At 37.2% G+C, this 21,375-nt stretch overlaps 1 protein-coding gene across 1 annotated transcript in view; it reads left to right on the forward strand.

Annotated features, from left to right (window-relative positions):
• Positions 1–2,349: 2,349 nt before the first annotated feature.
• The window catches only part of HAT1 (histone acetyltransferase 1), a gene marked incomplete at its 5' end in the record, with an annotated part of 45,646 nt that continues 26,620 nt past the window's right edge, over positions 2,350–21,375 (forward strand). The window contains 5 exon segments of the mRNA XM_082630997.1: positions 2,350–2,389; positions 2,392–2,442; positions 7,549–7,653; positions 15,172–15,247; positions 18,854–18,974. Coding sequence (XP_082487123.1) covers positions 2,350–2,389; positions 2,392–2,442; positions 7,549–7,653; positions 15,172–15,247; positions 18,854–18,974 — 393 coding nt within the window.

Below are 21,375 nucleotides of genomic sequence, written 5' to 3' on the forward strand. Positions count from 1 at the left end.
TTTATTTTCTTTCTTTTATCCCATATGAAAGTCATCTAGCTGGATAGGGGATTCTGGATAATTGTTCTGGGAACTCATACACCACACCCCCACTATTTGCACTATGAGCTAAACAAATGAGTTAACTAGCTATTCTTATTTGTCTGTAGAGACATGTATTTTGAAATAAAGACACATCAAGTACCTGCATTTTTCTTTTGGATCTCAAATTTCCTACATCCACTTTCTGATAACCATCTTTTTAATACCACGTTTTTTTAAAAAAAAAAAAAAATCTCTTCCGGAGGTTTCAAGACACGATGGCAAAATTTACTAGTCCATATGCAGTTGAACCTGTACCAAACATATGGTTGCTAGTTCATTCCTAACAGTGTAATATGGCCTTTTTCTATGGAGAAAAATGCCTTTTCCAGATTTCCTATTCTAGAATGAATGGTATCATACTAATACCACCTCATATTAATATAGAATTTTACAGTTTACAAACCTCTCTCCTAAATTTTTCCATTTGATTTTCACAACAACTCAATGTAATGACTGGGAAGGTTATTATCTCTACTTAATAGATGAAACAAGGTCACACAATCACGAAGTAGTAGAACTGAGACTAGTAGGGCACTGAACTTTCCACTCCACTATGCTGCCTCCTTCCTATACAGGAGGACAGCAGATTCCTTTTGTAGAAATTGTATTCTATGGTGGTAACATTCACTTCCTAAATCCCCTTTAGAATAAGGTAAAATATAAATTGAAAAGCGTGGGAAAACCCTACAAAAATATTTTTTCCTTTTTGGTAATTTTATTTTTACCTTTCTGAAAGAAGTCATTCATTTAGGTTTTAGGTAAACTAGCTAAACATGTATTCTGTGACATTTTTAATAAATATGTGTGAAGAGTTCTAAGACAAGGACAATTTAAAACTGTAACCTCAATTCTGCAAGCAGATCATATGAAATATTAGTCATACAATATATAGGTTTCATCGTATTTCTTATTCATATTATCATATATGTTTCAACATATTTCTTCCCTACAACCAACCGTAAAGTCACATAAAGTCATAAAATCTGTTTCAGATTTGCGGCGGTTAAGACAAACTCCTCTTGATTTCTTATTTTAAGGATCATAATTGCTGGTCAGCTATTGGCCAATCTACAGGTAAGGTGGTTTTGGAAAGGAATGCTGAATCTTGCCATTTTGAAAGAATGATTATATAAAAAGATTGTTTTCCATTTTTGATCCATAATGTCATTAGTGACAACGATTTCAGTTTTCTTCTTAACATTATGATCGTAATTTCTTATGTTTCATTAAAGCTTAAAGAAAAAGGATCTGAGCATTCTCAGTACCTTTTCTGATCTTTATCTTCAGGAGGGCCATCTCCATGTAGTCAAATACTGAGCTGAGTATCTGGAGAACTGGGCTCTTGTGTAGGCTGTACACTGAGTGTGAATTTGGGTAATTTCTCTTTTCTGGGCTTTAGTTTCCGCATCTCTAAAACGAGGAAGTGTGTTAGTTCTAGATTATCATCTCAAGGGTCCATTTTAGCTCTAGTATCATCATTGTAAAACCTATTAACCAACATTTGTTGAGACAAGGCATTCTAGTGTACAGACATCATGGGAATATTTGTGGATACCTAAACAGTGGCTTATCATCTGGGACAAACAGTTTCAGCAGCTACTAAACACTAACAAGCCCTATGGCCCAAATCAGGTAGCATCCTGTGATGTGGTTACGCCACTAGGACTTGAGAGATGTAGAACCAGAACAGTTCTGGTCACCTAAATTATTACTATAATTTCCTTACACTAAATTGTTGCCTCATAAACTTAAAATGCGAAAGCAGGAGTACCTAGATATCACACCGTATACATACTGTTAAAAAAACATAAAAGAAAAACGATGTTAAACAACTATTTACCGCAAAAATAGAAACAAATAAAATACGGGAAACTTTCTCTGGCAACTAGAACTCAATCCCTATATTTTACCTGTAAAACTAGGGCTCAGGTGTTTGGATCTACTGTCCAGGCCAAGGGAAAAGTTTTTCTAACAGTCTCCAAAACATCGTTAAGGGGGCACAGAAAACTGCCAGCGGTATGTATGTTATGCAAACCAACCCCAAAGAAACTCTCCTCGAGCCAGCGAGCATCTCAACAGAGAATATCCCTCTGCGGCCTCCTCCTCCAATTCAAGCCTCAGAGGCTGACAGTCCTGGCCGTGGCTAGGCAACCGTCCGAGCCTTCCCTGCCGTGTGAGCCCCGCCTCTCGAGGCGCTTCCACCACCCCGCGCCTCGAATCTCCTCCTCTCATTGGCCAGCACCAGAAGAGGGGTGGGCGGGGGAAATGCGTCAGAAAGTGTGCTCACTTCCGGCCAGGGAGCGCGCGGGTTGATTCGTCCTTCCTCGGCCGCGGGTGCTCGCAGCTCGGAAATGGCGGGTAAGTTCCCGGGAAAAGTTTACCAAGGGGAGGGGGCGGGCAGGTTTGGGAAAGAACGCCGAGACGGTAGTGACAGTACCCGCCTGGAACTTTCGGGCTGCAGCCTGGGTTCTAGAAGGCCTGTTTCAGCCTGGAAGCGCGGAACTCTCAGCTCCTTGTCCGCCGAGGTTCGTGCCCCCGCCCCCAACGGCTCGGGGTTCTGCACCTTCTGCGGGGAACTCGGCCCTTAGGAGGGCCGAAGAGGCCAGGAGAAAGCGTCGTGATTTGGGCTTGTAAGGTGCCAGGTGCCTGGACGCCTGTTTCTCTTCTCGTTCCCTTTACCTACTGCTGCCTCATCCACTAGTCTGGTTCTGTTCCCGCCAGCTGATTTTAATGCTCAGACTCTTCTCTTCCAGGTCTCTCTCCGCCTTCCACTACAGTCAACTTCTGAGCTAGCGCATTGCTGTCTTGCCCTGCACTAGGGCTCTCATTTGAATCTTGATTGACTCCGTAATAGTCTCCTTAATGTCTCACAATTTAGTATTCCTTTGAAGAGAGACAGTGAAGCATTCTTCCTTAATCTAAACTTTTCTTTTAGGGGGTGTCTATTTTAATTTTCTTGTGTTTATTCTGTTCACCTCTTTATTGAGTCTCTTCAGTTCACAACATTTAATAACTAATAATTGCCATTCTGTACGTTTATAAAGATTGTTTTGGGTTGAGTATATGCTTTTTTTAAATCCATTTACATATCTTTTGAAGTGATGGACAGTTTCTTTTTCTTTTATCTTTCCCCATTGCCTTTATAGTAGTCTCAGTACACTTTTATAGATGTGCTGGATACACAGGCTATAGCATGAGCTCTACAGGTGTTTAAGGAAAGGCTCTTCTACCAAATACAGACTGTAGGATTTGGGGGTACACTGGTACTATAAAAGAGGGGGGACATGTGTATTGCACAGGGTGTAGTGTTATAAGAATCACACCTAAATTCGAATCTCAGTCCCACCGTTTAGTAATCGGGTGCCCTTTAAGCAGTCAAACCTCTTTCTTTTTTTAATTTTAATTTATTTAATGTATTTATTTTTGGCTGCGTTGGGTCTTAGTTGCTGTGTGTGGGCTTTCTGTAGTTGCGGCTAGCGGGGGCTGCTCTTCGTTGCGGTGTGCGGGCTTCTCATTGTGGTTTCTCGTTGTGAAGTACGGGCTCTAGGTGCACGGGCTTCAGTAGTTGTGGCACGTGGGCTCAGTAGTTGTGGTTCGCGGGCTCTAGAGCGCAGGCTCAGTAGTTGTGGCACATGAGTTAGTTGCTCCGCGGCATGTGGGATCTTCCCGGACCAGGGGTTGAACCCGTGTCCCCTGCATTGGCAGGCGGATTCTTAACCACTGCGTCACCAGGGAAGCCCAACGAAACCTCTTTCTAACTGAGCTTTTGAATATGAAATGGGGCTGATAAAGTATCTACTTGTCTTATAGAATTGTGGGGATTAAACTAATGTATGATTTGTTGCTTAGATTATACAGAAATGCCTTGAGATGGGTTCTATTATCTCATTTTTATAGATGATGTTTGAGATGGGTTCTGTTATACCATTTTTATCCATTAGCGTCAGAGAAACCAAGTAATGTGCTCTAGTTCACAGATCTAGTAAGTAAATAGTGAAGCCTGGATTTGAATCCAGCAATTCTGACTCCAAACCATTAAACTATACTGCTTCAAGTGTTCCCCACATTCTGTATATGTGTGTTTTAACCGCTTACTGAAGTTTGCAGCATGTCGTACCCCATTTTTCATTTCTGCTCATGACCTTTTCTTCCTGAATTTTTCCTAATTTTTATGATCATTTTGTCAAGAGATTTATTGTCATCTTTGCTTGAAAGTTTCTCTTCATAATGGTTTCTTCCATTGTTAATTATTATATACATTGATAGGTAGCCACGTTATACTAAAACCATTTTGTTATTTCAGTAGCCTATGACTTCATGCACATGGTTACAAAAATTTTGCTAATACAGTGAAAATTTTCTTTCCTAACCCTGTCCCCATTCCTTCTCTTTATCCTAGAAGTAACAGTGGTTACTAGTTTCTTGTGTATCCTTTCTGAGATAATCTTTCTATGCATTAGTTGTTTTTTTAACATCTTTATTGGAGTATAATTGCTTTACAATGTTGTGTTAGTTTCTGCTGTATAACAAGGTGAATCGGCTATATGTATACATATATCCCCATATCTCCTCCCTCTTGCGTCTCCCTCCCACACTCCCTATCCCATCCCTCTAGGTGGTCGCAAAGCACCGAGCTGATCTCCCTGTGCTATGCAGCTGCTTCCCACTAGCTATCTATTTTACATCTGGTAGTGTATATATGTCAGTGCTACTCTCTCACTTTGTCCCAGCTAACCCTTTCCCCACCCCACGTTCTCAAGTCCATTCTCTACGTCTGCATCTTTATTCCTGCCCTTCCACTAGGTCCATCAGTACCAGTTTTCTAGATTCCATATATATGTGTTAGCATACGGTATTTGTTTTTCTCTTTCTGACTTACTCTAGGTCCACCCACCTCACTACAAATAACTCAACTTTGTTTCTCTTTATGGCTGAGTAATATTCCATTGTATATATGTGCCACATCTTCTTTATCCATTCATCTGTCGATGGACACTTAGGTTGCTTCCGTGTCCTGGCTATTGTAAATAGTGCTGCAGTGAACACTGTGGTACATGACTCTTTTTGAATCATGGTTTTCTCAGGGTATATGCCCAGTAGTGGGATTGCTGGGTCATATGGTAGTTCTGTTTTTAGTTTTTTAAGGAAGCTTCATACTGTTCTCCATAGTGGCTGTATCAGTTTACATTCCCACCAACAGTGCAAGAGGGTTCCCTTTTCCCGACACCCTCTCCAGCATTTATTGTTTGTAGATTTTTTGATGATGGCCATTCTGACTGCTGTGAGGTGATACCTCATTGTGGTTTTGATTTGCATTTCTCTAATGATTAGTGATGTTGAGCAACCTTTCACGTGTTTGTTGGCAACCTGTATGTCTTTTTTTTTCTTTTTTTCGGTATGTGGGCCTCTCACTGTTGTGGCCTCTCCCCTTGCGGAGCACAGGCTCCGGATGCGCAGGCTCAGCGGCCATGGCTCACGGGCCCAGCCGCTCCGCGGCATGTGGGATCTTCCCAGACCAGGGCATGAACCCGTGTCCCCTGCATCGGCAGGCGGACTCTCAACCGCTGCGCCACCAGGGAAGCCCTTCCTGTATGTCTTATTTGGAGAAATGTCTGTTTAGGTCTTCTGCCCATTTTTGAATTCGGTTGTTTTTTTTTTTTGATATTAAGATTCATGAGCTGCTTATATATTTGGGAGATTAATCCTTTCTCAGTTGCTTCATTTGCAAATATTTTCTCACACTCTGAGGGTTGTCTTTTTGTCTTGTTTATGGTTTGCTTTGCGGTGCAAAAGCTTTTAAGTTTCATTAGGTCCCATTTGTTTATTTTTGTTTTTATTTCCATTTTTCTAGGAGGTGGGTCAAAAAGCATCTTGCTGTGATTTATGTCATAGAGTGTTCTGCCTATGTTTTCCTCTAAGAGTTTTATAGTGTCTGGCCTTACATTTAGGTCTTTAATCCATTTTGAGTTTATTTTTGTGTATCGTGTTAGGAAATGTTCTAATTTCATTCTTTCACATGTATCTGTCCAGTTTTCCCAGCACCACTTATTGAAGAGGCTTTCTTTTCTCCATTGTATATTTTTGCCTCCTTTATCAAAGATAAGGTGACCATATGTGTGTGGGTTTATCTCTGGGCTTTCTTTCCTGTTCCACTGATCTATATTTCTGTTTTTTGTGCCAGTACTATACTGTCTTGATTACTGTAGCTTTGTAATATTGTTTGAAGTCAGGGAGCCTGATTCCTCCAGCTCCATTTTTCTTTCTCAAGATTGCTTTGACTATTTGGGGTCTTTTGTGTTTCCATACAAATTGTGAAATTTTTTGTTCAAAATTTGTGAAAAATGCTGTTGGTAGTTTGATAGGGATTGCATTGAATCTATAGATTGCTTTGGGTAGTATAGTCATTTTCACAATGTTGATTCTTCCAATCCAAGAACGTGGTATATCTCTCCATCTGTTTGTATCGTCTTTAATTTCTTTCATCAGTGTCTTATAGTTTTCTGCATACAGGTCTTTTGTCTCCTTAGGTAGGTTTATTCCTAGGTATTTTATTCTTTTTGTTGCAGTGGTAAATGGAAGTGTGTCCTTAATTTCTCTTTCAGATTTTTCATCATTAGTGTGTAAGAATGCAAGCGATTTCTCTGCATTAATTTTGTAACCTGCTGTTTTATCAGATTCATTGATTAGAGTTTCCTGGTAACATATTTAAGATTCTCTATGTATAGTATTGTATCATCTGCAAACAGTGACAGTTTTACTTCTTCTTTTCTGCTTTGGATTCCTTTTATTTATTTTTCTTCTCTGATTGCCATGGCTAAAACTTCCAAAACTATGTTGAATAATAGTGGTGAGAGTGGGCAACCTTGTCTTGTTCCTGATCTTAGAGGAAATGGTTTCAGTTTTTCACCATTGAGAACGATGTTGGCTGTGGGTTTGTTATATATGGCCTTTATTATGTTGAGGTAGGTTCCCTCTATGCCTGCTTTCTGTTGTTGGTTTTTTTAATAGTTGATCTGGAAGTACTCTGGGTAGAATTTTTTCAGTATTAGAAATAAAATGCTATCCTGTAATTATCAAAGGACATTCTCACCTTGATTCTTAGCGGAGCAGTAGCATCCTTTTTATATTTCTTTTAAAAAGGCTACTTAGGTATAAATCCTAGCAGGTAATTTATATTCATATTAAATATTCAGAAATGTCAGTAGTCTGTCATTTTAATTATCAGCTTTACTCATTTATGTAAAGCAGGTGTAGTTCACAAGCCTCTATCTCAAAAGTGATTTTTCTTCTGTTTTATAATGAGATGGTCATACTCAGTACATTTATGTAGGAGTATATGGAGATCTGTGATCTGTTAGCATGTTATAAGTCTTACCTTTATTCCAGTTCTAATAAGAACTCTATTTGTAGGTTGGACTAATTAAACCACTTCCACCTAGACTTTTTAAAAACCTTTTTTCTTAGGATTTGGTGCTATGGAGAAATTTTTGGTTGAATACAAGAGTGCAGTTGAGAAGAAACTGGCAGAGTACAAATGTAACACCAACACAGCAATTGAACTAAAATTAGGTATGTATGCCTTTGCTAAGTAGTAGTACATGTGTACTGTGTGTGTATATAATCTTTCTGTTTAAATTTGAAGTAGAATTTTATGTAAGAGCAGTTTATTGCAGTCATTTATATAGTTATTGTATTGTTTTTGCAATTTAATGTTTAGTTTTCTACACTTAATGAACACATTCAGATTTTATGAAGTCTTGGTTTATGTCATGGCGTGGGTAGACGTTTGAGAGATGGCAGAGTTTACATATAGAAAGTTCAGTGTGGCAAAAAGTGACAGGTATAAGTGGTCTCAGCCTCTTAAAAATATTTACTTTTGCTTATTTGCTTATAAAAAATAGAAAATAAGTGTTGGGGAGAATGTGGGGAACTCGCATATGTTCCTGATGGGAACATAAAATGAGGCAATTTGGAAAACAATTTGGCAGGTTCTTAAAAAGTTAAACATATATATTTGCCATATGACTCAACAATTCAACTCCTAGGTATCTACCCAAGAGAAATGAAAATGTTTGTCCATACAAAAACTTGTACATGAATGTTCACAGCAGCATCATTCACAATAGCTAAAAGAAATAGCCCAGATATCAATCAGCTGGTAAGCGGTTAAACAAAGTGTGGTGTATCCATGTGATGGAATACTATTTGACAATAAAAAGGAATGAAGGTCTGATACATGCTACAACACTTAAAGCACTTAAAGCAGTTGAGTTTATGGGATGTAAATTATAACTCAATAAAGCTATTTAAGAGATAATTATAAGCTCATGAATTCTGGTTCCATCACTTTCCATTTCTTAGGTTTCTCATCTTTAAAATGGAGTTCATATTACTTACTGTATAGTGGTTGTAAAGATTAACTATGAGGTTAAATACAAGTAAAGTGCTTAAACAATTTGATTTAGAAATTCACAATAGATGTTGGCTATTATTATTTAAAACAGTACAAACATAACAGAAATACAAAGAAAGTGACAGATAATGGTGCCCTGACGCCTCACTAAAAAGGTAATACTGATCTAAGTTTTTTTTTCTTGTACATACATTAATTTTCTAAAACCAGGATACTGTTGTAAGGCTGTTTTGTTATTTAGCTTAATAGTATCTTGAATATTATTCCTTGTAACTATATATAGATCTACCTCATTCTTTTAAATTATGTAATATAGTATGACTGTATCATAACTTATTTAAGTATTCTCTGTTGGGAGATGTGCTTCTCCTCTTTTGCTATTAAAAGTAATTCTCCAATAAATATCGTTGCGTATGTATGTACCCACTTGTGTGAGTGATCTGCAGAGTGTGTGGCTAGAAATTGAAATGCTGGATCAGAGTTTTTCAGCTTCAGCACTATTGACATTTTGGGTTAGATAATTCTTTGTTATTCTGTACTTTGTAGGATGTTTAGCAGCATTCCTTGTCTATTAACTAGATGCCAGTAACGTTCTCCTTCAGTTGTGACAATCAGAAATGTCTTTTGACGTTGTCAGATCTCCTGAGTGTTGTGTGTAAAATTGTCTCTGTTTAAGAACCACTGTGCTAGGTCAAAGGGTTACAAACATATTCTACTTTAGTAGCCATTGCTAAATTGCCTTCCAAAAAAGTACCTGTGCTTACACCAGAATTTGAGATTGCCTTTTTACCTATACCCTGGTCAGTGTTGCATATTATCATTAAAAAAAACAAAGCAGAACACCCTGCCCCTGTGATGGGTGAAAAATAGCTTCTTGTTTTAATTTGCAATTGTAGTGAAAAACACTACATAACTTAAAATTTACTATTTTTTACCATTTTAAGTGTACAGTTCTGTAGTGTTTAGCGTTTATACTCACATTGTTGTGCAACTGATCTCCAGAACCTTCTCATCTTGCAAAATTGAAACTCTGTATCCCTGTTTTCCCCCTACTGTTAGCCCCTTGCTAACACCTTTTTACTTCTGTTTCTAGAATTTGACTACTTTAGATACTTTTTACTTTCTGTTTCTAGAATTTGACTACTTTAGATACCTCATATAAGTGGAAGCATGCAGTATTTGTATTCTTGTGACTGGCATATTTCACTTAGCATAATATCCTCAAGGTTCATCCATATAGCACGTGGCAGGAATTCCTTCCTCGTAAGGCTGAAAAATATTCCATTACATGTATATACCACGTTTTGTTTATCCGTTCATCCGTTGTTGGACGCTTGAGTTGCTTCCACCTCTTGGCTATTGCAAATAATGCTGCTGTGAATAGGGGTGTGCAAATATCTCTTCGAGATACTGCTTCAAATTCTTTTGGATATATACCCAGAGGTGGGATTGCTGTATCATATTGTAATTATATTTTTAATTCTTTGAGGAACCGTTTTCCATAGTGGTTGCTGCTCCATTTTACATTCCCACCAACAGTGCACAAAAATTCCAATTTCTCCACATCCTTGCCAACACATTATTTTCTGAGGGTTTTTTTTCCCCACAGTTTTTGACCATTTTTTCATTTGATAATTAAAATTGATTTTTAATCCTAAGAGAAGTATATCCTTTATATTCTAAAAGAATCAGCCCTTCTTTGGTCATAAGTTGCAAGTACTTTTTTCCCTGTTTTGAGTTTTGGTAAGTTTGTTATGTAGAAGTTAAAATTTTTTATCTAGGGAAATTTCTTTTTCTTTTATGAGTTTTCACTGTGTCTTATAAAAAGGTCCTTCCTGCTCTAAGATTATGAAAAAATTTATCTATTGTTTCTTTTAATAATTTGTTGATTTTTTTTCTCTTTTTAAATTGAAACCTTTGAATCTTTATCTTGATAAGGCATAGGGTAGGAATCCAGCTTTATACTTTTCCAGATGGTTTAGTCAGTTATCTAGCTGCTGATTTGTTGTCTTCAACAATTAAAATTTCATTTTTAATCATACTGAAGTATTATATATATTCTTGGGTTTACTTTGGGGCCTTTTTTTTCCCCCTGAGCCATTAGTGTACTGTTACAATAAATGTTGTGATTAGTATATGGTGTGACTAGGTCCCACTCATTTCTTTAAGAGTTTTCCTAAGTTTTCTCTAATGTATTCTTCTAGGTGGACATTTTATCAAGTTCCAAAGAGATGTTTGGTTGATTTTTTTTAAATCGAGATCCTATTAAAATTTAAGTTTAATATGGGGAGAATCAACATCTTTACATTGCTGAATCTTCCTTTCTAATAGCAAGAATATCTTTCTATTTATTCAGGTCTTTTTTATGTCTAGCTGTGGAGTTTTAAATTTTATGTACAGATGATAAACATTTCTTAAGTTTATTCCAAGGTATTTCATCTATTTTACTACTATTATAAATGGGATCTCCTCGTCCATTATATTTTCTCTCTTTATTGTGTATGGGAGAACTATGGAAAATAATTCTTAATATATATCTTTTTCCCACATCAAAATCTAGTTTACATAAATTTTATACATATTTCACAGAACTAAAATTGACTGGGTTATTTGGTCAGTCTAATCACTTACAGTCAGCAGCAATAATTTGCTTCCCTCAAAACAACCTTTCTTCCTATCTCCCTCTTTCCCTTCCCCTTCTACTTTCTCTGGAGAAATGTTTATTGAAACCTACCATGTGACAGGCATTGTAGTAGACACATGGGATAACTTTAACTCTTGACTGCATACCAGTAATTGCACTAAGGTTTATCCCAAGATTCTTCTCCCATAGCAAGCTGTTTTCACTTCGTGTATGAGGGATTGATAGGCATACTTTTCCCACACAGGTCCAGTGCTCTAGGGGTAGGTTACTGTAGAAAGAGTGAATCTTTTTTTCTATATGTCATTTTAATTATGTTTAGGTATACAATTAGGTGGCATTAACTACCTTCACAGTGTTGTGCAGCCATCACCACTATCTGTTTCCAAAACTTTTTTATCACCCCAAACAGAAACTATATATACCTGTTAAGCAGTAACTCCCCATTCACCTTCCCCTCCAGCCCCTGGTAACCTCTAATCTACTTTCTATCTCTATGAATTTACCTATTTTAGATTTTTTTTTTGCGATACGCAGGCCTCTCACTGCTGTGGCCTCTCCACCTGCGGAGCACAGGCTCTGGACGTGCAGGCTCAGCGGCCATGGCTCACGGGCCCAGCTGCTCCGCGGCATGTGGGATCCCCCCGGACCGGGGCACGAACCCGTGTCCCCTGCATCAGCAGGTGGACTCTCAACCACTGCGCCACCAGGGAAGCCCATATTTTAGATATTTTTTTAAGTGGGATATTTGTCCTTTTGTGTCTGGCTTATTTTACTTAGCATAATATTTTCAACTTACTTAGCACATGTTTCATGTTGTAACATGTATCAGAACTTCATTCCTGTTAATGGCTGTATAATATTCTGTTGTATACCACACTTTGTTTATTTATTCATCTGTTGATGGACCCTTGGGTTGTTTCCTCCTTTTGGCAATTGTGAATAATGCTGCCATGAACATCGAGATATAGTTGTCTGTTGTCCTTGTTTTCAGTTCTTTTGCCAAATAGCTAAGAACAGAATTGCTGGGTCATATGATAATTCTATGTTTAGCTTTTGGAGGAATTGCCAAATTATATTCCATAGTGGCTACACCATTTTACATTGCCACGAGCAATGTATGAGTTTCACTTTTTCCACATCCTTTTCAGCACTTATTATTTTTTTATATATAGCCATCCTTGTAGGTGTGAAATGACATCTTACTGCAGTTTTAATTTGCATTTCCCTAATAACTGATGACATTGAGCATATTTTCATGTGCTTATTGGCTGCTTGTGTATCTTCTTTGTAGAAGTATCTGTTCAGATCCTTTGCATATTTTTTAATTGAGTTGTTTGTCTTTAATATATTTTTGTTGTCGTTGTTGTTTTAATGTATTTTAAAAACAGATAATCTTACTGGATTCTTCTACAGTTGTGGAGAGTGGTTTCAGCTGATTTTCTTTGTTTTTCTCAAGCATGCAATCATAGCATCTGAACATTTTAGTAAATTCACTTTCTTTTCTATATATACCTCTTACTTTGTTCTCTTTTCAATTTGCATTGGCTAGCACATTCAGAATAGTGTTAAAAAATTATAGCTGTCATTCCTCTTCCTTAAATTAATGATGTTGGTTCTTGTTATTTCTCCACTAAACATGATCCTGGCTTATTACATTGGAGAGTATTTTTCAGTTTGCAAACAGTTTTTATTCAAACATGCATATTAGAGTTTATTGAGTGCCATTTTGGTTTCCCTGGAAATAATTTTGATTATATTATCTTATATACAATGTAAAACATAATATTTAAATAATTTTATTTTTTAATCTTTAGATCTTGAACCATCCTTGCATTTCAGTACCTTGAGATATTTTGTCTTGATGAAGACTATTTTATATTATCTTTAAATATTTTTACATTATTATTTATAGATGAGCTTGGTCTGTGTTTTTCTCCTCTTTGCTTTCTTTTTAGGGAAGGTGAAGGTCAGCCTTTGTACTCTTTGTAACTATTTCTCATGGCCTTCCCACTTTAGCATTCCTACTCTGAACAGTTTTTAAAGCATTAAGTATACTTGTTCCTTAGAGGCTTGAAAGAATTCACCTTAATCGTTTTGAAGAGATTGTCCTCTTAGGCCATTTAATGCTTTTTTTGCCTTACTACAATTTAGATTGCATTTTCAGGTTTTGTGGTTTACATGCTACATTTTTTTGTCCTTCCATTTACTTTTTTTTTTTTTTTTTTTTTGTGGTACGCGGGCCTCTCACTCTTGTGGCCTCTCCCGTTGCGGAGCACAGGCTCCTGAAGCGCAGGCTCAGCGGCCATGACTCATGGGCCCAGCCGCTCCGCAGCATGCGGGATCTTCCCGGACCAGGGCACGAACCCGTGTCCCTTGCATCGGCAGGCGGAGTCTCAACCACTGCGCCACCAGGGGACCCCTAATGTGTGTGTTTTTTTGCTGAATTATTTGAAAGTAGCTTTCTGAACATCATGAATTTGCTCATAGCACAGGTCCTAATATATGAATATGCACATATATAACAACAACACAATTATCACACCTAAGAAAATTAGTAGTAATTCTTTGGTATCATGAAAATTTCTGGTTTCCCTGGTTGTTCTGGAAAGTCTTGAGTGGCTTAAAAAAAAAAAAAGATTTAAACCAGAATCACTCAAGAATCATGCATTGTGTTGGGTGTTTCTTTAATCTCTTTTAATCCAAAACAGTCCCTCCTACCCATGGAACTTTTCCCTCCCTATGCCATTGATTTATTTGGCAGAGTAAAGTCATTACATAGAATTATTAAACAAATCAGCATTCTGGATTTGTCTATTTCCTTTTGCTGGTATTTAATTTGTTCCCTTCTGTATTGTAAATTGGAGGATATAAAGCTGGATTAGAGCTAGGATAAAATTTTTCAGTAAGAAAACTTCATAGGTGATACTGTATGCATTATGTTGCATTGAATCAAGAGGCACATATTGTTGGTCTGTCCCACAATGAGTGATTCTAAGTTTGAGATCACTTGGAAAGATGGTGACCACCAGATCTCTACAGTGAAAAGATTGTCTTTCCTTTTGTAAATCAGTAAGCTGCTAGATGATAACTTTGGCACCCTGTGAATGACCTGCTCTACGAGGACAGTGTTAGAAACTTTTCATCTGCAGTTATCTTTTCATTCTTCAATTGCTTAAGGGTTTTTTTTTTTTTGGTAGTTTTTCTTCATAAGATAAATTATATTGGGAAAAAGTCCAGTTATATCAGTACTCATAGTAAATGCAAATAAAAATAACAAGATACCCATTTCCATCTTAGATTAGTAGAAATTAAAGTTGAGGGTACAGAGTATTCTCAGGGATATGGAAGAAACAAAGGAGTTTAAGTAGCTGCTGGTGTGTATTTACAGTATTTTAAAGGGCACTTAAGCAGTATTTGCAAAAATATTTCAGTACTTTTTTCAGCACTTGTACTGCCAGGAATTTACTCTATGTATACTTGTAAAAGTATAGCACGGTTAAGGATGTCATTGCAGTGTTACTTTTAATAGCAAAAAAGAAACGGAAAAAAACTAGGAACAACATAAACATCATCATCTTGCAGGCATAAAGAATGATGTGATGCTATGAGCTTCATCAAACTCAGATTGTTCTTGTTCTCAGAATGTTTCTTATAGCACTTTGTTTTTGTTTCCTTTGTACTGTAGCTTTTCTCATCTCAAAGTGCTTTTTTGGTTTTGTTTTCTTTTACTCTTTGCATTGTGTATAAACATACCAGAAAAGTAAAAATTAAATCAGATGGCTCTGTCATGCCTAGTTTTCTAATTCTTAGAATCAGTAGGGTTTTGACACTGAAGCACTCGAAGTAATATTCTGATTTTCATTGTTTGTTTTTCTCATGAGAATCCAGTGTAAATCATATAATGGAAAAGTGACATTTTAAGTAAGAAAAATGTTGGCTGTATCCTAGTTCTACTGACATTCTTAAACTGGAAATACCTGTCATCTTTAATATCGTTAATATCTCTGTATTTTTTTATTCTTTTAAACAGTTCGTTTTCCAGAAGATCTTGAGAATGACATTAGAACTTTCTTTCCTGAATATACCCATCAACTCTTTGGGGATGAGTAAGTAACTTAGTAAGATATTTGTCAAATTAGTATGGCAAAAACATTTTTTTTTAATTTAGAAATGAGAACTTATTCTCTTTACTGTTATTTTTCATGTAATTTATTTAAAAATATATATTAGAACGGCGTTTTTACATTGAGACACCGATCTACTGTATAATACCTATCATTTAGTGCTGTAGGTACATTATCTCATTTAATTCTCATAATCTTAGCAATGGTATTATCATTTGTAACATTCGTAGGATTGGATAGTTGCCTAAGGACATATGAATGGCTGAAGTTCAGATTTAGTCAGTCTGACTGCAGAGCCCATATTCATAACTACCCCTTTTTGCCTACCTTTTTGCTATACTGCTTTTAGAAAACACTCCCCTAAATCTGGAAAGCTCAAGTTTATTCTGTGACAAGTAAATAAGCAATTAAGAGAAATTTATTTTCAGAAGCAACTTTAAAGATAGGTCCTGGGCTATTCAGCACAGTTCTTTAATTTCCTAAACCTTCATTACATTATTAGAATAGTGTGTCACCTTTTGTTTTTTTAACTTTTGATTTTGAAGAAAATTCCAAATTTACAGTAAGTTGCAAGAATAATATTCTGTACATCCTTTATCTACAATCATCAGTTGTTAACATTTACCTATATTTGCTTTAATCATTCTCTTATATAAATATATTGATAGGTTGTTGTTGAACCATTTGAGAGTAGGTTGCAGATATATCTTCTCTTACTCCTAAATTCTTTAGTATGTATTTCATAAAAACAAGGACAGTAACCATAGTAGAATTATCAAAACTCAGGAAATTTAACATTGATACAGTACTGTTTTCTAAAATATAATCCACATTTCAAACCTTGCCAGATGATTCCTAGTAATTCTTTTATAACAATTTTCCCCATCCTGGATCCAATCTAGAATCACGTATTGCATTTAGTTGTCATCTCTCTTTAGTCCCTTTAGTCTGAAACAGTTCCTCAGGCTTTGTTTTCCATGGCACTGACATTTTTGTAGAGAATAGGCTAGTTTTATAAACCATTTTGGACTCATTTGATTGTTTCTTCATGATTAAATTCAGATAATGCATATTTTTGTAGTACCACAACAGAAGTTGTATGTGTCCTTCTCAGTGTGTCATATCAGAAAGTCCATGATGTCAGTTTGTCCCATTGTTGGTTAAGCTAACTTGGGTCATTAAGTTTAGAGGTATCTGCCAGGTTTCTCCACTAAAAGGTTGATGGGCTTTTCTTTGTTATTTATATGTAATCTGTGGGGAGATAGTCTGAGAGTGAAAATATCCTGTTTCCCATCAAACTTTCGCTCAGTAGTTTTAAAACTGTTAATGATTCCTGTCAGTATTTTACTATGATTGTAAAATGGCAATTTTCTAACTCTGCCACACCTTCAGCAGTTATTAGTTTGCATTCTACAATAAAAAACAGCTTCTCTTCTTCCCCTTGTGTATTGTTTATATCAGAATAGACTCAGGGATTCTTTTTTTAACTTAATGGGTTATAATCTTTTACTGTTATTAATTTGATGCTCAAATTATCACAGATTCAACAAGTGGCTCTTCTTTCAAACTGGCTTTTTGAGTCCTTTTGATACATCGTCATCATTTTGAGGACATGTTACCTTGTGATACAATAAGGTGTTCCACATTCACCTTGTACTTCCTCTGCTAGTTCTGGAGTCGGGCATATTCTCAAGGAACCATGTTTTTTTTAGTAGGAAAGGGTGTTTAGACATAGTTGACATTTAAAATATTCCCTCTTATTGCTATTTTCTCTATGCTTTATTTCAACATTTTGGACATACTTATTTAATGTGTTTTTAAATTGACAAATGTCTCTTCATGGAACAAGTTTCTTGAGAATTTCTTATTAATACATCAGATATGCATTTTATGTGCTTTTAAATATTAATAACTGAATTTTATTATATATTGATTTGTGCCAAAATTTGAGCCTTTTTTTTTTTTTTTTTTTTTTTTTTTTGCGGTACGCGGGCCTCTCACTGTTGTGGCCTCTCCCGTTGCGGAGCACAGGCTCCAGACGCGCAGGCCCAGCGGCCATGGCTCACAGGTCCAGCCGCTCTGCTGCATGTGGGATCTTCCCAGACGGGGGCACGAACCTGTGTCCCCTGCATCGGCAGGCAGACTCTCAACCACTGCGCCACCAGGGAAGCCCTGAGCCTTTCATATTTTAAACAGGTTTTATTACACCATAAAAATAAGAATGCTTTCTCTTTGTATCTCTATCTTTAAGGAGCTTTTAATTTTATTCTCTTCCTCTTACTGCTATTTAAAATCTCTTCCTATGGTAATATCTTAGTGAGTAGGATCTAGTTTCACAGGTACTGCTTCTTAATGGCATTTTGCACACTCACTTTGCATGTCATTAAAAGTGGTGTGCTTGCATACCCCTCCTCTAAGGTAGGCAGATGACAATCATAATCATGATAACTGTATCTTGGGACCCATGACATTGATCTTGATCCTAGTGTCATTGCCACTCCTTTCTACTACATATAATTTTCAGAGTCCTAGAATGGACACTGCTCATATTTTGTTTTGGTAGCCTAGACAGAAATCTGGAAATGACACTTCTTCTTTTAATCACTCTTTCAGTAATCACCTTAAAAAAAAAAAAAACCTCTATCATACAATTCAGCTTTTTAAAGTGTAAAGTTCCACGGGTTTTAGCATACTGAGAGTTGTGCAATCATCACCACTGCCAATTTTGGAACATTTTCATCACTCCCACGAAAATTGCCATTGTGACCAATTAGCAGTTGTTCCCTCTTTCTCCTACCCTCCCTAGCCCTGGGCAGTCACTAATCTACTTTCTGTCTTTATAGTTTTACCCATTCTGGATTTTTTTTTTGGCCCAGTATGCAGGATCTCTGCCTACCAGGGATCGAACCCATGCCCCGTGCATTGGGAGCGTGGATTCTTAATCACTGGACCACCAGGGAAGTCCCAGAAGACTTTTTTTTAAGCTGAAAAAGGTGTAGATGGGTAGCAAGGTGTAGATGGGTAGCGGGAAGCAAGGTTGGAAAAAAATAGCAGCTCCAGATCTGCTTTCTGAGTTCATAAGTGGGGTGTGATCATACAGGTACTATCACTCACCACTTTCAGCAGCTCTGGATGTTGGTGATGGATGCAAGTGGTAAGTTGGAAGCACTGGGCTGAGGCTACGTCTTAGCTGCTTGCCTAGCCAGGAATCAATCTGACATTACTTGTCTCTGATTTGAAATACCTCCTAGTAGTAGCAACAGTAAGAGCGGCAACAGTAGCTGTAGTATACCTGTACAATGTGCCGGTCAATATTATACACAGTTTACATGTATTAACTTGTTCATTTAACCTGTAAAACATCCTTGAGGTAGGTGTTATTATGCTCTCATTTTATAAATGAGGAAAGCGGAGGCACAGTTTCATTACAGTATGGTTTGTTTGTGTGTTTGTTTTTAATAAGTATAGTTTAAAATCTTGAAGCTACCCATGAAGTTAAACTTGTTTATATGTAGGGTTAATACTTTGTCATGACTTTGTAAAGATTCATTTTCGGGTCTTAGACTACTGCTGTTTTTCCCCTTTTAGTGAAACTGCTTTTGGTTACAAGGGTCTGAAGATCTTGTTATATTATATTGCTGGTAGCCTGTCAACAATGTTCCGTGTTGAATATGCATCTAAAGTTGATGAGAACTTTGACTGTGTAGAGGTAAGAACAGAAATAAATTTATTTTTAACTGTTTTCTAATTGAGTATAAAACAGATTATAAGATGTAAAAGTTTGAGGGAGGAGAGAATCTGTTATATAGCAGCTTTAAAACCACATATTTAATATTTAGTTACGGAAATGATTGTCTGCCTGTCATTCCAGTTAACCCTGTGATCACGATCCTTAGCCTGATCTGTTTCCTGCGTGGATGTTTTCCATAAAAACCTTCGCTTGATCAGAGTTGCATTTTATTTACCAACTTTAGTTTTTTATTTTGGACATTAAAAGTACTTATTTTCCCAAAAGTTAAATAAGATGGAGGGAACTAGCTAAATTTTCTGCATTTACTTCATGTACAATTTTCTTATTAAAATTTCTCTTGCTATATTTCTAATCCCAAATTTCCTAATATATATTCCTTTATGAACATGGATAATTAAGCTGATTACATTATAAAACTATTTGAAGCAAATGAACCAAAAGAGGGTAAAGGCAGAGAGTATGAAGCGTACGCACCTGTGGCAGGCTGAATTATGGCCCCACCAAAGGCAGCGTGACCACAGAGGCTGAGTAATGTGGCCACAAGCCAGAGAACACTAGTAGCCACCAGGAATTGGAAGAGGCAGGGAACAGATTCTCCTTCAGAGCCTCTGGAAGGAGTGTGGCCCTGATGACACCCTGATTTCAGCTCAGTGATATTGATTTTAGATTTTGCCTCTAGACTGTGAGAGAATACGTTTCTGTTGTTTTAAGCCTCCATGTTTGTGATCATTTAGTACAGCAACCACAGGAAACTAATACAGATTTTTGTACCAGGAAGTGGGATACTACTGTAACAACTAAAACTGTAGAAATGTCTTTAGAAATGTGTAATAGGTAGAAACTGGAAGAATTTTGAGACACATGATAGAAAAAGCAAATTGCCTTGAACAAACTGTTGGTAGAAATATGGATGTTAAAGGCGCTGCTGGTGAGGACTCAGAGCAAAGTTAGGAACATGGGAGAGAAAACTTTTTTATCATCTTAGAGAATACATACTATGTCATTATAAAAGAGAATGTTGATAGAAATAGGAATGCCCTGTGGTACTAGTAACAGTCCAGTAAAAGGTGCCTCTGGTGAGCGCCCAGAAGGAACTGAGGAACATGTTATTGGCAGCTGGAGGAAAGGAGGTCTTTGTTGTGTAATGCCAGAAAGCCTAGCTGAATTGTGTCCTGCGTTAATGTGGAAAGGAGAACTTGTAAGCAGTAAACATGAATACTTAGCTGAGTAGTTTTCCAAACAAAGTATTGAAGCTTTGGCCTGGTTTCTTGCTTTTAGTAAAATGTGAGAGGAAAGAGAGAAATTGAGGGAAGAACTGTTAAGCAAAAAAGATCTAGGACTTGATGATTTGGGAGATTCTCAGCCTGTTCTGAAGACACTAAAATTAGAAGATTCACTGTCAGGCAAGTGTGCTGTGGGGAGAAAGCCAACAGTATGGCTAAGTAATCTTGTTTTGCTGAAGAGATAGGCATGTGACTCACTGTTCTCCGTAATCTCAACAAAGCCAGGAATAGGGATTGAATTCTATGATATGAATTCAGGGAACATCTGTGGAGGACCGTCTTGTCTATTGACATGAACCTTCATGGTATACACAGATTACCCACAAGGTTTTTCGAGAGTGTTATATCAGCAGAAACACGGCCAGTTTGGACTGACAGAATGAGGGAAGGCTAATGGACTTCTAAAATTCTATAGGCAGGAAACAGGCTGATAACACTATTCAGCTGCAAACTTGTGCTACCTTTCAAGAAAAAGGAAGAACAATTTTGAAGGTGGAGCTTCAGGCTCAGAGGGTGGACCCACAGGCCACAGTATTCCCAAGTCTAATGGAATATGGATTAGATTAGCTGGCTTTTGAAATTGTTTGGTACTGGTGACTTATTTCTTCCTACCATTTTCTCCCTTTTTTTTTTTAATATTTGTGGAAAACACACTTCTATTTTTTTTTTTTTTTTTTTTGGCTGCCTTGGGTCTTGGTTGCTGCGTGTGGGCTTTCTCTAGTTGAGACGAGCGCGGGCTACTCTTCATTGCGGTGCATGGGCTTCTCATTGTGGTGGCTTCTCGTGTTGCGGAGCACAGGCTCTAGAGCGCAGGCTCAGTAGTTGTGGCGCACGGGCTTAGATGCTCCACGGCATGTGGGATCTTCCCAGATCAGGGCTAGAACCTGTGTTCCCTGCATTGGCAGGCGGATTCTTAAACACTGCGCCACCAGGGAAGTCCCCCAAAATTATATATTTTAGACTTGTTCTGTTCCTGGGCATTCCTATTTAAAGATATTGAAGCCAACTTTTTCAAGGCTTTAACTAACTTTAAATTTCTGACTTAAGCCTTTTGCCAACCTTGTGCCCCACCCTTT

The sequence above is a fragment of the Mesoplodon mirus genome (genome assembly GCF_964341445.2).
Source record: "Mesoplodon mirus genome assembly, chromosome: 8".
NCBI lineage: Eukaryota > Metazoa > Chordata > Mammalia > Artiodactyla > Ziphiidae > Mesoplodon > Mesoplodon mirus.